This window comes from Solanum stenotomum, chromosome 9 (assembly GCF_019186545.1).
Source record: "Solanum stenotomum isolate F172 chromosome 9, ASM1918654v1, whole genome shotgun sequence".
In the NCBI taxonomy this organism is placed as follows: Eukaryota; Viridiplantae; Streptophyta; class Magnoliopsida; order Solanales; family Solanaceae; genus Solanum; species Solanum stenotomum.
The window spans coordinates 33,862,064-33,874,392 of NC_064290.1; the positions used below are offsets into that span (position 1 = coordinate 33,862,064).

The 12,329-nt window shown below is 38.1% G+C and overlaps 1 protein-coding gene across 4 annotated transcripts in view; it reads right to left on the bottom strand.

Annotated features, from left to right (window-relative positions):
- The window catches only part of LOC125877727 (calcium-transporting ATPase 3, endoplasmic reticulum-type), a 77,204-nt gene that overhangs the window by 47,384 nt on the left and 17,491 nt on the right, over window positions 1-12,329 (bottom strand). For 3 of the 4 annotated variants that reach the window (XM_049558949.1, XM_049558950.1, XM_049558952.1), the window contains exons 7-12: window positions 12,110-12,155; window positions 11,106-11,165; window positions 10,914-10,994; window positions 9,699-9,784; window positions 5,101-5,202; window positions 4,969-5,022 (exon numbers count right to left, since the gene is read on the bottom strand). In XM_049558949.1, the coding sequence (XP_049414906.1) occupies window positions 4,969-5,022; window positions 5,101-5,202; window positions 9,699-9,784; window positions 10,914-10,994; window positions 11,106-11,165; window positions 12,110-12,155 (429 nt within the window). Of the gene's footprint in view, window positions 1-4,968; window positions 5,023-5,100; window positions 5,203-9,698; window positions 9,785-10,913; window positions 10,995-11,105; window positions 11,166-12,109; window positions 12,156-12,329 lie in introns of those variants that run through there. The other variant, XM_049558951.1, reaches the window with a different exon arrangement.

Genomic DNA, 12,329 nt, shown 5'->3' on the forward strand with positions numbered 1-12,329 from the left:
CTTCATGAATCATAGGACAGTTTCTCATCTCCAGGTATGGTCTCCATTGTTCTGGCTCAGAGTATAGTTCCTCATAATAAGTTACTATCTCTTTCTGTATCTCCTCTAGTTCAGTCAAGTTTTCTCCTTTCACTTTCAGCTTTGAGATTGTATTCATTCTCCTGTGTGCATTTGCAGTTCTGTGGAAGAAATTAGTGTTTCTATCCCCCTGCTCTAGCCACACTGCCCTAGATCTTTGCCTCCAAGCTATTTCCTCCCTTTTAGCTATGTCTTCAAACTCACTGATTAATGCTGTTTTGGAGGTTATCTCTTCTGGCCTCAAGGTTCTGTTCTCCTGTATCTCCTCTAATTCAGCTAGCTGTTTCAAGACATTTTGTTTTTGTGTTCCCACGTTCCCTTGTGCAGTTTTGCTCCATTCTTTCAGCTTTTCTTTTAGTGCTTTGAGCTTAGCAACCAAGACATAGTCAGGTTTCCCTATAAAACTGAAGGAGTTCCACCATCCTTTAATTTTGTCATTGAACCCCTCGATGTCCAACCACCAGTTCTCAAATTTAAAGTATGACTTTGTGTTTTCCCAAGCACCGCATTGTAACATTATGGGAGAGTGATCTGATGTCACTCTGTGAAGTATGTGCTGCCTGTTATTTCTAAAATTTGCTTCCCACTCTTCCGAGAACAAAATTCTGTCAAGTCTTGCTGCTGTTGTATGCCTGTCTCCTTTCTTCCAGGTGTATTTTCCCCCAGATAATTCAGGATCAGCTAACTCCATGTCTTCTATGAAATCTGAGAAATCTGTCATTCCTTTGCTGATTCTGTTGCAATTTTTCTTCTCCGATGGGTACCTCACAGTGTTGAAATCCCCACATAGGACCCAAGGTCCTGCAATCAACCCCCTGGCAGCACCAATTTCCCACCAAGTCTCTTCCCTTTCTACTCTATCATTTGGAGCATAGACACCTGTGAGGTGCCAGCTGAAATCTTGACATATCCCTGTGAAGCTACAGGTGACAGAGTACATCCCTACACTGCTAATTTCTCCTTCCCACTCCCTTTTGTCCCACATGATAACGATGCCTCCCCTGGTTCCACTGGCTCCTAACTGTGCATAATTCACCCATTTATTCCCCCATACTTCCTTCACAATATTTTCAATCTCCCCTTCCACCTTTGTTTCTTGGAAACAGACTACATCTGCCTTCCAGTGCTTCATAATATTTTTGATCACTTCCCTCTTTCTAGCACAGTTCATCCCCCTTATATTCCATGACACTATGTTTAGCTTCATTATTTTTCTATTGCCAGGTATCCCCCTCTACTTCTAGTGCCAAAGCTCATGAACTTTGTATCCAGTTCCAGGCTTTTCAATTCGTTTGCTCCTTTCTTTTTGTTTGTTGTGACTTCTCCCTTGCCCCCCTTGTTCCCTTGCTTGTTATTATCAATTTTCATAAAGAGCTCCTCTGCTTTCTCCTCACAATCTCTAAAATCTACCCCAAATTCAGTGCTCAATTTGAGTATGTGTTGCTTAATCCAAAGTGGAGAACTTTTTGAATTAAAATTGTCTTCTAATGGCAGCTGAATCATCAGCGGTACAGCATCCTCTGCGATCTCCGTATTACTATCATTCTGCCCATTCAGTTGTGATAAAGCCATTATTTGTTTTTCCACGTTTGTAGCTTTTGCCACGGTGACTGTGTTCTCCCCCACATCCTGTATTGTCTCCTCTTGTTCGCGAGGCATGAAATTTCTCTCCTCCACCTCCAGGTTGTCCAGAATTTTGAATCTATTCTGCGTCTTTGTTTGAGAAAGATTTGCCATTATTTCAACACTTACTAAGTCTAGTCTTTGGGCTTCTTGACTGCTTTCTTTTTGTTTAAACCTTGTTGGGCCTAAAGCTTTTTTTGGGCCCTGATTTTTTCTCGCTTATTTGGCCTGCTACTGCATGAAGTTGCCCTTTCCCTTTCCAGCTGCGGTCACGTGCCTGGTCACGTGACTCCCAATTCAAAAGTTCTCCAGCCGTCGATGTGCCCACGTGCTGTGGTGTATAAACTGTTGGTTTCTCCATCATACTAGGTCTTGAAGCTTCTTTACCCAGCGGTTCTCTATCTTCATTCTCTCTCCTCGTCTCCACTTTTCTGATGGTCACCGGTACCTCGCACCAGATCGGAACTTTGTAGGTGTAGCCGTCGCTGGAAATCTTCACCTCCCTCGGAACCTTTTCCCCGTCACCCTTCACTTTTATACGAGCCCAGTGAAGGTGATTTTTGAGCTTTGTTTCTCCCTCTGTTTCAATAAATCCGCCGCATTGGTCGCCGATTTGTTTGAAGATACTCGAAGACCATAAGCTCAAAGGTAATCCTATAACTCTTATCCAGACCCAATCTCTTTTTACTTCATCTGGCCAGCATCCAGTGGTTGGCTTCCACCAGTACAAGCTTAGGTTCATCTTCTTCCATACCCATACCCCCGACATGACGTGTTCTGCTGCTACTCTTGATGGGAATTCAAACAGAAATTGGCCATCATTCATGGCAAAAACATTGACTCCTATGGCTGACTTCCAAGTGTTGCAGGCCCATCTTCTTACGTCGTTTAAAGCTGGGGTCTCCTGTAGTGTGTCCTGGAATCTTCCAACGATGCATCTATTGAGAAGATCTGTTTCTGCCAGCGGTGCTCCGCTTGTGACTTCTATGTGAGCCTCCTTCACATGTAACTTCGCTCTCTTCATGGAATCCGTCATCCACCTGCTGCTTTGAACTGCCTCCCTATAAGATGTGCTCAATTGTTTGCCCATGTTAACTTGTGGTTTTGGTTGCAAGTTGGGTTCATAGATGAACTTGGCTATTTTGTGGACGATATTACTCCATCCCCCCATGTATGAAGCTTCCGGCGTAATGATTATAGACTTGTTCTGACCTTGGATAGCAATAAAACTGACAAATCTGCCATTCTCATTGTATTTAAGAGAGCAGTAAAACTCTGCAAAGTGTTCCTTGAGCTTCCATCTCCTAATAACTTTCCCTTGTACCTTGGACGCCTCAATAAATATTGATACCAACCACTGCAAAACTTTAATGCTAATCTTCACCCTTCTCACTAATTTTCTGCTACTCTCAGTCCATTCGTACCAGGAATCTGTACCACCTTTACATCTAGTGATTTCGTATGATTTAAACCCTGCATTGTAGTAAATGCTGTTTACCCCTGATGATGTGATTCCGGCCATGTGTGCCGGAGAATAAGTCCCCAGATCGATTTTAATTCAGACTAGGCTGTCCTCGAAAATTGTGCCTGAGAGCATTTTTTTTAATTAATTATAATTAGGATTTATTTTAGAAGCTTAACCTATTAGATAAGAGAATTTTATTTATTTATGTGTACAACAAATTTCGTCACGTGCTATTCTGAAGCGAAAGTATGCTCTCGACATACTTAAAGAGATGTGCAACAACAAATTGTCGACCTATCAATACACCTATGAATCTGAATGTTTAAGTTTCTGCCAGATCAGGGAGCCTTTCAGCAATCTCGAGAGATACAGGATATTAGATGGAAAACTAAATTATCTCATTGTACCGCGCCCAATATCTCCTTTTCAATCAGTGTTGTTAGTCGATCTATAGATTCTCCATGTGAAGCTCATAGGATGCAGTAGTCTGTATTCTTCAGTATATTAAATCTTTTAACTATATTAAATCTGCTCTAGGAAAAGGACTACTGTACGAGGATCGAGGACATGCGAACATTGTTGGGCATACAAATGTTGATTGTGTTCTAGCTAGAGGGTTCAGTAATTTAATATCCTAGAAGAGCAAGAAACAAAGTGTGGTTGCAAGATCAAGTACCGAAGCTGAATATACAGCTATGGTAGTTGCGACTTGTGAACTAATATGGATCAAACATCCATTGAAAGAACTAATCTGAAACTACTCCGACACTGATAGCCTTGTATCCCAATGTTGGAATGGAAAACTGCTGGTGTCTCAACTTTAGAAGACCATGTTTTGATTGGTAAATTCCAAGAATGGCTCTCTTGCTACGAGATCTGGACCAGTTGGCTTTATTTACTGATGAAGCAGCTCAATTCTTCTAGCTGAGGCAACAGAATTGTGTTTTTTTCAATAGGCTCTTGCTACAGTGATTAAACAAGGTGCTGGAAAGTACTCGCTACTAGCCTTGGATGTTATGGAAAACAAAAGCTCGTCAGCAGATAGCCTTTTTTATGTGGCTGTTAGCTCATGATGCCGGTCTGACACAAAGCAATTAACAGAGAGGGGGAATGAGCATTTGCAGCAGATGCTACTTATGCAACAAGGAGGACAAGTTCAGCAGACATCTCTTTTTCGCATTGCACAGTGGCAACGCAGCTATGAACCTGTTTTTCGATCTTTTCAACTTGTCTTTTGTCATATCTTTCACTGTGAAAGAACTGTTGACTGTTTAGTGCAAAAGTGGGATAAGGAGAACAGCAAGAAGCCTGTGGGTTACACAGTACCAGCTTGTATCTGTTGGGTTTTGTGGACCAAACGAAATGCTAGGTGTTTTGAAGGGGAAGTTGTCTCTGCACAAAATTCTTTGGTTTCTGGCTTTCTGGCGTAACCTACAGGATATGTGAAGGATAAAAACAGTATGTTAAATTTCATCAATTCACTACAGGGATTGGTTATTGTATAGAACTATAGATAGGTGCCCTCTTTTTGTATATATATATAAAAAATGCAGATGTAATCTTGATTAATTTGTCAGATAGCAGTATTAGTAACACAAATTATCATGCCAGCTTATATAAAATCCTAAAACTAACACAACAAATCCTACTATCATTAATGCACAGAGAACACATGAGGGTTTCTATTTAAAACTTCCTAGAGTACATAAGAATTAAAAAAGGAGTTAGGTGAAGGTGAAATCTAGGAATAACAAAAAATTATCTCAGAAATTGTAACAGGGGAAGGAAATAAAAGTACATACCTTTGCCAAAAAAGTGCCAAATTCATCCAACTTTTTCTTCAATGGCGTCACCTCCTGCACCAATAAGACAGCAAATCACTGTTACACCAAAATACAGGGTGTTGTTAGTATGGGTCAACATTTAAAGCTCACATCTTCAGTCATTAACATAGAATCACATATACTGCCCATTGCAGTATTAGATCCAACCCCAATAACAACAGCTCTTGCCCTTCCAGCGACTACTGTAGTGCCCTGGCAATCGAAACAGAAATTTGACTTATTGCCATTGTTTGAAGACTGTTGTATGCAGCTATGACAAAAATAACAAACTCAAAACAACTTTCTGGTGAAAGTAAGAAATATGAATAAAACCAAAGAAATGTCTTTGAAACTATAACCAGAAGATAATTTAGTCATCTTTATTCAGTTCTGCAGGTGCTAGAACCTGACATCTATTATTGGTTAACTTTATTTTATACCAAATAGTAGTTCTTTACGAGGGACTAAGGGAGTGAAGGTTAACTGATCAATTCTCAATCTATCATCCAGATCTTTTTTTAATGGAACAGTCTACAACAACATACCCAGGGTCCCACAAGTGGGGTCTAGAGAAGGTGATGTGTACCTTATTGCTATCTTGTGAAGGTAGAGACGGTGTTTCCAATATATCCTCGGCTTAAGTGAAACATTTTAAAGCAAGTATGAAAAGGGAACACATTAGTGCAGAAGCCACGATTGAAATAATGGAGAAAAAACACTAGCAACAGCAAATAGGACGATAATCAAAGCAAAAACAATAACTATTAATAAAAAGAGAAGATTACAGCCCAATACCTTTTAGCCACTTTACAAAATATGTACACAGTGTATAGATTATATTTAATACTAATATACATATACATGTAATATATATACCTACACATTCACATACAGATACACATACACATACAATCTATACATTCCTATACATATAATAAACAAATTTATACATATAATATACATATGTATACACCACATATGCACACCATATACAACCGAGTGTATATGTAGTGTACACTTCGGCTATGTTTGGTAAACTAGATGGCGAAATGGTATATATTGATAACTATCCTAATAAAAAAACAAATTATAAGATAACAGGACAGTAATAATAAAAATACTAATAAGAAAAACTAGACAATGCTCGACTACCTACTAGCATTCTACCCTAAATCTCGGCCTCTATTTCCTCCTATCTCGGGTCATGACCTCAATTAGCTAGAGGAGTGTCATGTCTTGTCTAATAATCTCATATCAATACTTCTTTGTCCTACTTCTAACTCTCCTCAAACCCACCATGGTCAATCTCTTACACCTCTTCACTGGGGCAGCTGAGCATCTCCTCCCCATATGTCTGAACTATCTCAGTCTCGCTTCCCTATTTTGTCCACCACGGAGGTCACTCCCACCTTGCCCTAAATATTCTCATCGTTAATCATATCTCTCCTGGTATCCCCACGCATCCATCTCAACGTCCTCATTGCCGTTACTTTCATCTTTTTGACGTGCAAGTTCTTGACTAAGCAACACTTCATCCCATACAACATAATTGATCTAATAACTTCTACATAAAACTTACATTTAAGTCTTGATGCACATTCTCATCACACAAAACACGGGATGCAAGCCTCCATTTCATCCATCCCGCTCCAATACAATATATAACATAATTGTCAATCTTCCTAAATCCTAATTCCTTAGATTATTGACCCAAGGTGCTTGAAGTTTTCTCTCTTACAACTGGATTTTTTATTGATTTCCACTTCCACACCTACCTCTTGAGTCATGTCACTAAGCTTGCACTCTATGTACTCTGTCTTAGTTTGTCTCAACCCCCTTTAAACTCCGGAGTCTGTCTCCAAACCTCCACCTTATCATTAACTTCACCATATGTCTCATCAATTAATATTATGTCATCTTGCAAATAACATACACCATGGCACCTCCCCTTAGATAAGCCGTGTCAATCATCTAAATAGTTCAGATACTAGACCATCAAGTGCATATATTTTCATTAAGATTTAAGGCACTTAATGGGTCTGAATAGATCTTAATCATTTAGATCTAGAACAGAGTCTTAATACCATTAAGAGGTATTCTTGTGTGGATAATATTCACCATCACTCTATTCACAATCACCAGCCACCACCACTAACCACCTTTGTCATCACAACCACCACCACCACTAGGACTGAAAATGAGCCCAAATATAGGTAGTCCGCCCAACCCACACAAAACTTTATGGGTTGGGCTTAGAATAATTTAAGTTGGATCAATCTCAACTCATTAAAGTCTTCACCCATTTTAAAAGGATCTTCAATTTAGCCCAATTTAATCTCTAATTCAACCCATTTTAATACTCTTTATTTGCATTGAATGAGTCGTCTTAATATATGTGTATTTGGTTGGTATAATGTTTTGTGACTTTCCACTTCAAAATTAAGAACTTATTTTGTTTTTCTTGGGTTGGAATTCAAATTGTGGTTATAAAATGTAAATAGCAAATTTTAAAGTCAAGGAGATTAAGAGGGTCAAATTGGGCGGGTCATGACCTAACCCGATTTTTAGCCCATTTGAACCCAACCCTTTTAAACCCAAAGTAAATTTGGTTGGGTTACCAATTTCTAATTCAGTCCACTTTAATTTCTCCAATTTCAGCCCAATTCGCCCATTTGACACCCCTAACCACCACCATTGTCAACCACCATTACCGTCGTCAATCACCAACCACATCTACCATCACAACCACCATCATCACTAACCACTATTGTCAGCTACTACCACACTTTACCTCCTTCATCCTTATAAGTATATCCATTGTTGCCGCCACCACCCCCGTCTCTATAGCCGCCACTACCTCCACCACCACTATCAACCACCTCCCACCACTAGAGTCAATTCCTACTACCAACAAACTCTGCCATCATAACTAGCACCATTGCCAACTACCACCATACAATCTTCGATCACCACCACCACCGCCATCACCTCCACCACTACTATTAGCCACTACCCCCATTATGGTCGATCTTTACTACCAACCACCTCCATCATCATAACTAGCATCACATCATCAACCACCACCAACTACTAACATCAACCAACTTCAGCATTACAACCACTAACACCACTACAAATCGTCACCATTACGACAGTCACCACAACACCAACCACCTCCATCATCACAACTATCAGCACCATCATTACTAGAAGATTAACAACTACTATTACCATCACCACCAACACTACAAACTATCTCCCCCATCTCTAGCAAACATAAGTGTTTTATTTCTTTTATCAAATAATGATTTTATTTATTAATTTTTATTTGAATTATATAATTATTATGTACATATAAATAAATTATGTATATTCAGATATTGAAAAACAAACAGTCTTAACCATTCCGTGTTCAAATCTAGAGACAACATCTTAATCATTCAGATGTGCATTCAGAGCAGACGTCTAAATCTTAATGAAAACAAAAAATGCATCAACCCTTCTTGCTGACCTTATACTGCTCCACCAATCTCCATAAGAAATGACTGGCTTCCATAGTTGATCGCTCTGACATGAAACTAAATTAGTTCTCGGAAAGACACCCTTCCCCATCCTCATATCCACCACCCTCTCCCAAACTCTCACAATGTGGCTTGGCAGCTTGATACCCCTATAGTTGAAGCAATTCTGAAATCACCCTTGTTTTTGTATAACAGGATCACTTCATTCTTCAGGCATTTTTATTGTCTTAAAAATGACTTTAAACAACCTAGTTATCGCTCCATACTTGCTTGCGATCTTCCAAAGTTCCACTAGTATCTCGTCTGGTTTGGTCTCCCTCCCCCCTTCTCATCTTATGAATATCGTCCTTAACCACCTCAAAATTTAAACCTCTACTATATCCAAAATCTCGACAATTCTCAAAGTTCTCTAAAACACTTGGATCATATTTTTGTTCCCCTCTTCATTCAAGAGTTTATGCAAGTATGTCTGCCATCTTTGTATAGTGTATACCGTTTCCACCAATACTTTTCCTTCCTCGTCTTTGATGCACTTCACTTGGTCATCCAATCTATCATCCAGACTTGAGCTTCTTCTTTTTTTTAAAATAAATATTACAGATTTAGAATTTACTCCATTTGAAATTAACAATGATTTAGAAAAAATAATAATAATTACAAAAACTTCAGGAAAAAAAGAAGTCACAAGTGGGAAGAAGAGAGTAGTTAATACCACAAAACCTATAAATGGTGAGACGTGGAAGAGCTTGTGACAAGTGAAGAAGATGCAAAAATACCATGCACAAGCAAGTTATCAATAATACCCATTACTTCCTAGAAAAAGACGTCATCAGAATGCTAAAGTCATCGTATATAAGCATGTTTTTCAGGGTCTCTATATCGACAAGAGTTTTTGTCCTTTTGACATGTCTCCTAAGTAAAAAGGTAAATCTCAGCATCCATTCAGCATCCCACAAATTCAAGCATGTACTTCAACCTAGAGAATGTTCAGTCTCAAATGCCCATTTTTTAAATTTTTATATAATTAGGTTAACATTTATCAAGGCTACTGAATAAACCAAGCGACAGTATTATCATCTCCTATACTACATTGTCAAACACATCAGCATGATGGACCTTTTAAGAAAAATTTATGCTCCAAGCTCGGTTTATATAGTATTCTCCACAGAACTGGTTTTAATAACTTACAGAAAAGAGGATGCTTGTCTTATCCTGGTATACTGCATTTGTAGCAGTTGTTGCATCAAGCTCTTTTTCCACAGAGCAGCTCTCACCTGTCATCAGAACAAAAAGAAGATGGCATAAAATAGGAACAAAAGGCAGCAAAAGCAACTAAAGAGCCTACAATGAATTCTATATACACAATCAAAAGCAGCAAATGAAAAAAGGCACACTGATTGGCAGAACTGATTCAATTTTACTTTCCATGCAATCTCATTGTATCAGTGAAACATTGTAGTTGGAGCATATAAAACTTGAAACACCATATAATAGGCAGATACAAGTATAACACCTGCTAAGAACTCCGAATATTTCAAGAAAAGGTTTGCATATTGGCATTATAATAGTTTCTGTATTAGTAATTACTATCCCAAAGTTAGTAACCCATCCATCATTTGTAAAGTAATGCAAATCTAATCTCATGTCCCGTAATTAGTATTTCTATTTTTCTAACACCTAATAATTGATAACTTATCAAACTGATAACTTACAAGAAACATCGTGTACAGCTTTCATTCTTTAGTTATGACTTCCTTTAATTTGATATTAACAGCTATTAACTTACTTAAGATTTAAGATTGTTATTTTCATCAAACAAGGATTTATGACTGTTATTGTCAATAACATCAAATGATTACTTTTTTTTTTTTTGATAACCGAGAAATCCGTCTATGACCCACCCTTGGACCAATCATAGCCTTCTAAACTCGGTGGATAATGGGCCCGCCTCTCTACCCCTCTTCACTTAAATACCGGGCTTCGCTTTGCATGGTGTGGGGCTTGAACCTGTGACCTAAGCCACAAATCCTCCACCTTTTTCCACTTGAGCTAAGCCTTGGGGGCCAAATGATTACTTATTTTGATCACTTCAATGTTAATTTTTGTAGCATAAGGTCTTAGAAACATACTACTCCTATAAAATATAAGTTGTTTGTGATGAAAATATCATTGATCATCTTCTTTTATTTAAGATGGTACATTTGGAAATATTATAATAGACAATTAAACATAACTCTAACCTCCCAACATTATTATTGTTAAAGAGTTCACTGCATTCACATTATTTATGAATTCTTTTAACTCATGCTGTGCATTCTCAACAAAACAAATGGCAATGGAAGGTCAAATTGCATAATCTGTTAGGCAATTAAAGGACATTATCATCTGTAAGGCCAAGCGCACCTGTTAAAATTGCCTGATCAACACGTAAGTGATCGCTCAATATCTCGATCATTCTCATATCAGCTGGAATTTTACACCCAACTTCACATTTCATGGAAAGGTCACAAAGAAAAGATTAGTGCAAAATAAAAAGAGGATGAGTATGAAATCTTATACAATTTCCAGTTGATATAATTAAAAGACTCAACATACCACTCACTTCTACAATATCTCCAGGGACAAGGTCTGCTGCAGGTAATATCGAGAAACAACCTGATAGATCAAATTTCACATGATAGTTGAGCACGATATGTTGAAAATGTTAATCAACCAAGGACAAGAAAAAGAAATGACTGAAAGTGATATGTAAAAGCTCTCAAGATTTTGTTTAGCAGCAGGTAAAGGTATTTCACAATTTCAAGCCTCAATGTACTGGATTGAAGGATGATGTGCAGATTTCATATGGAGATCAGAAGTCCAGCTAATGACAAACCAAGTCTGGCTAGCCCAACATGAAGTTGCAAAGCAAGGCTACAGTGTAGTCATAATGACATAGAGCTGGTGCTGATTTTTCATTTTCCTTTTTTCTTTTCTTTTTTTTCTTTTTGGCAATGATCTCATTTTCCCTTAGGACCTTCTGTTCTATGTTCTAATATACTTTGACTCGGAACGCCCACCAATGACAGGCCGTTTATCTAAAATTCTCTTCTCCATTTCTCCAAAGAAGAACAGTTATTTGAGCTTGCAGCCTCATCCTTGACATACATATACATACTAAAGAGACTGTACAGAGCTTTGGATAGCCTACACATGTAATGCATTAGCACATCTCTATACTGTTACCCACAAGGAGGTCAAAATGTGGATTTTCACCTAATTAAGAGATTCACAATCATGACTATTTATATGCAACAAAAAGAGGACTTTGTCGCACATGCTTCAATAAAATAAAGATCATAACACCAAAATATGAAGCACATTCAGGATGCAGGTAATCAAGCACCACTTGAATTGTTTTAAACATTACAATCTTGTCTTACGTAAATGAGGTTTACACAAACTAAGACTAAAAAATATATAAGCCAGAAGAAAGAGACACAATGAACATGATCAGAATCATATTAGACGCTTAAAAGACTACCCATAAGCACTAATGAAAAAAAAACAGCTTTCAACAATTGAAAAGGGGATTCAAAAGTAGGAAGAACTCAAATTACCATTGCGCAGGACAGTAGCAACATCAGCTTGGTATGCACGTAGCTCCTACAATTAGGAAACAACTCTGTGAGTCAAAATTTTCAAGCATAGGTGATGAACACGACAGATCATAACTTAAAAAAAATTGATTCACCTTATGAATATCAACATTTTCCTCCATGTAACATAGATAGTCACAATGCCAAATACTAACGAAGAAAGATATACCATGACAGTAGA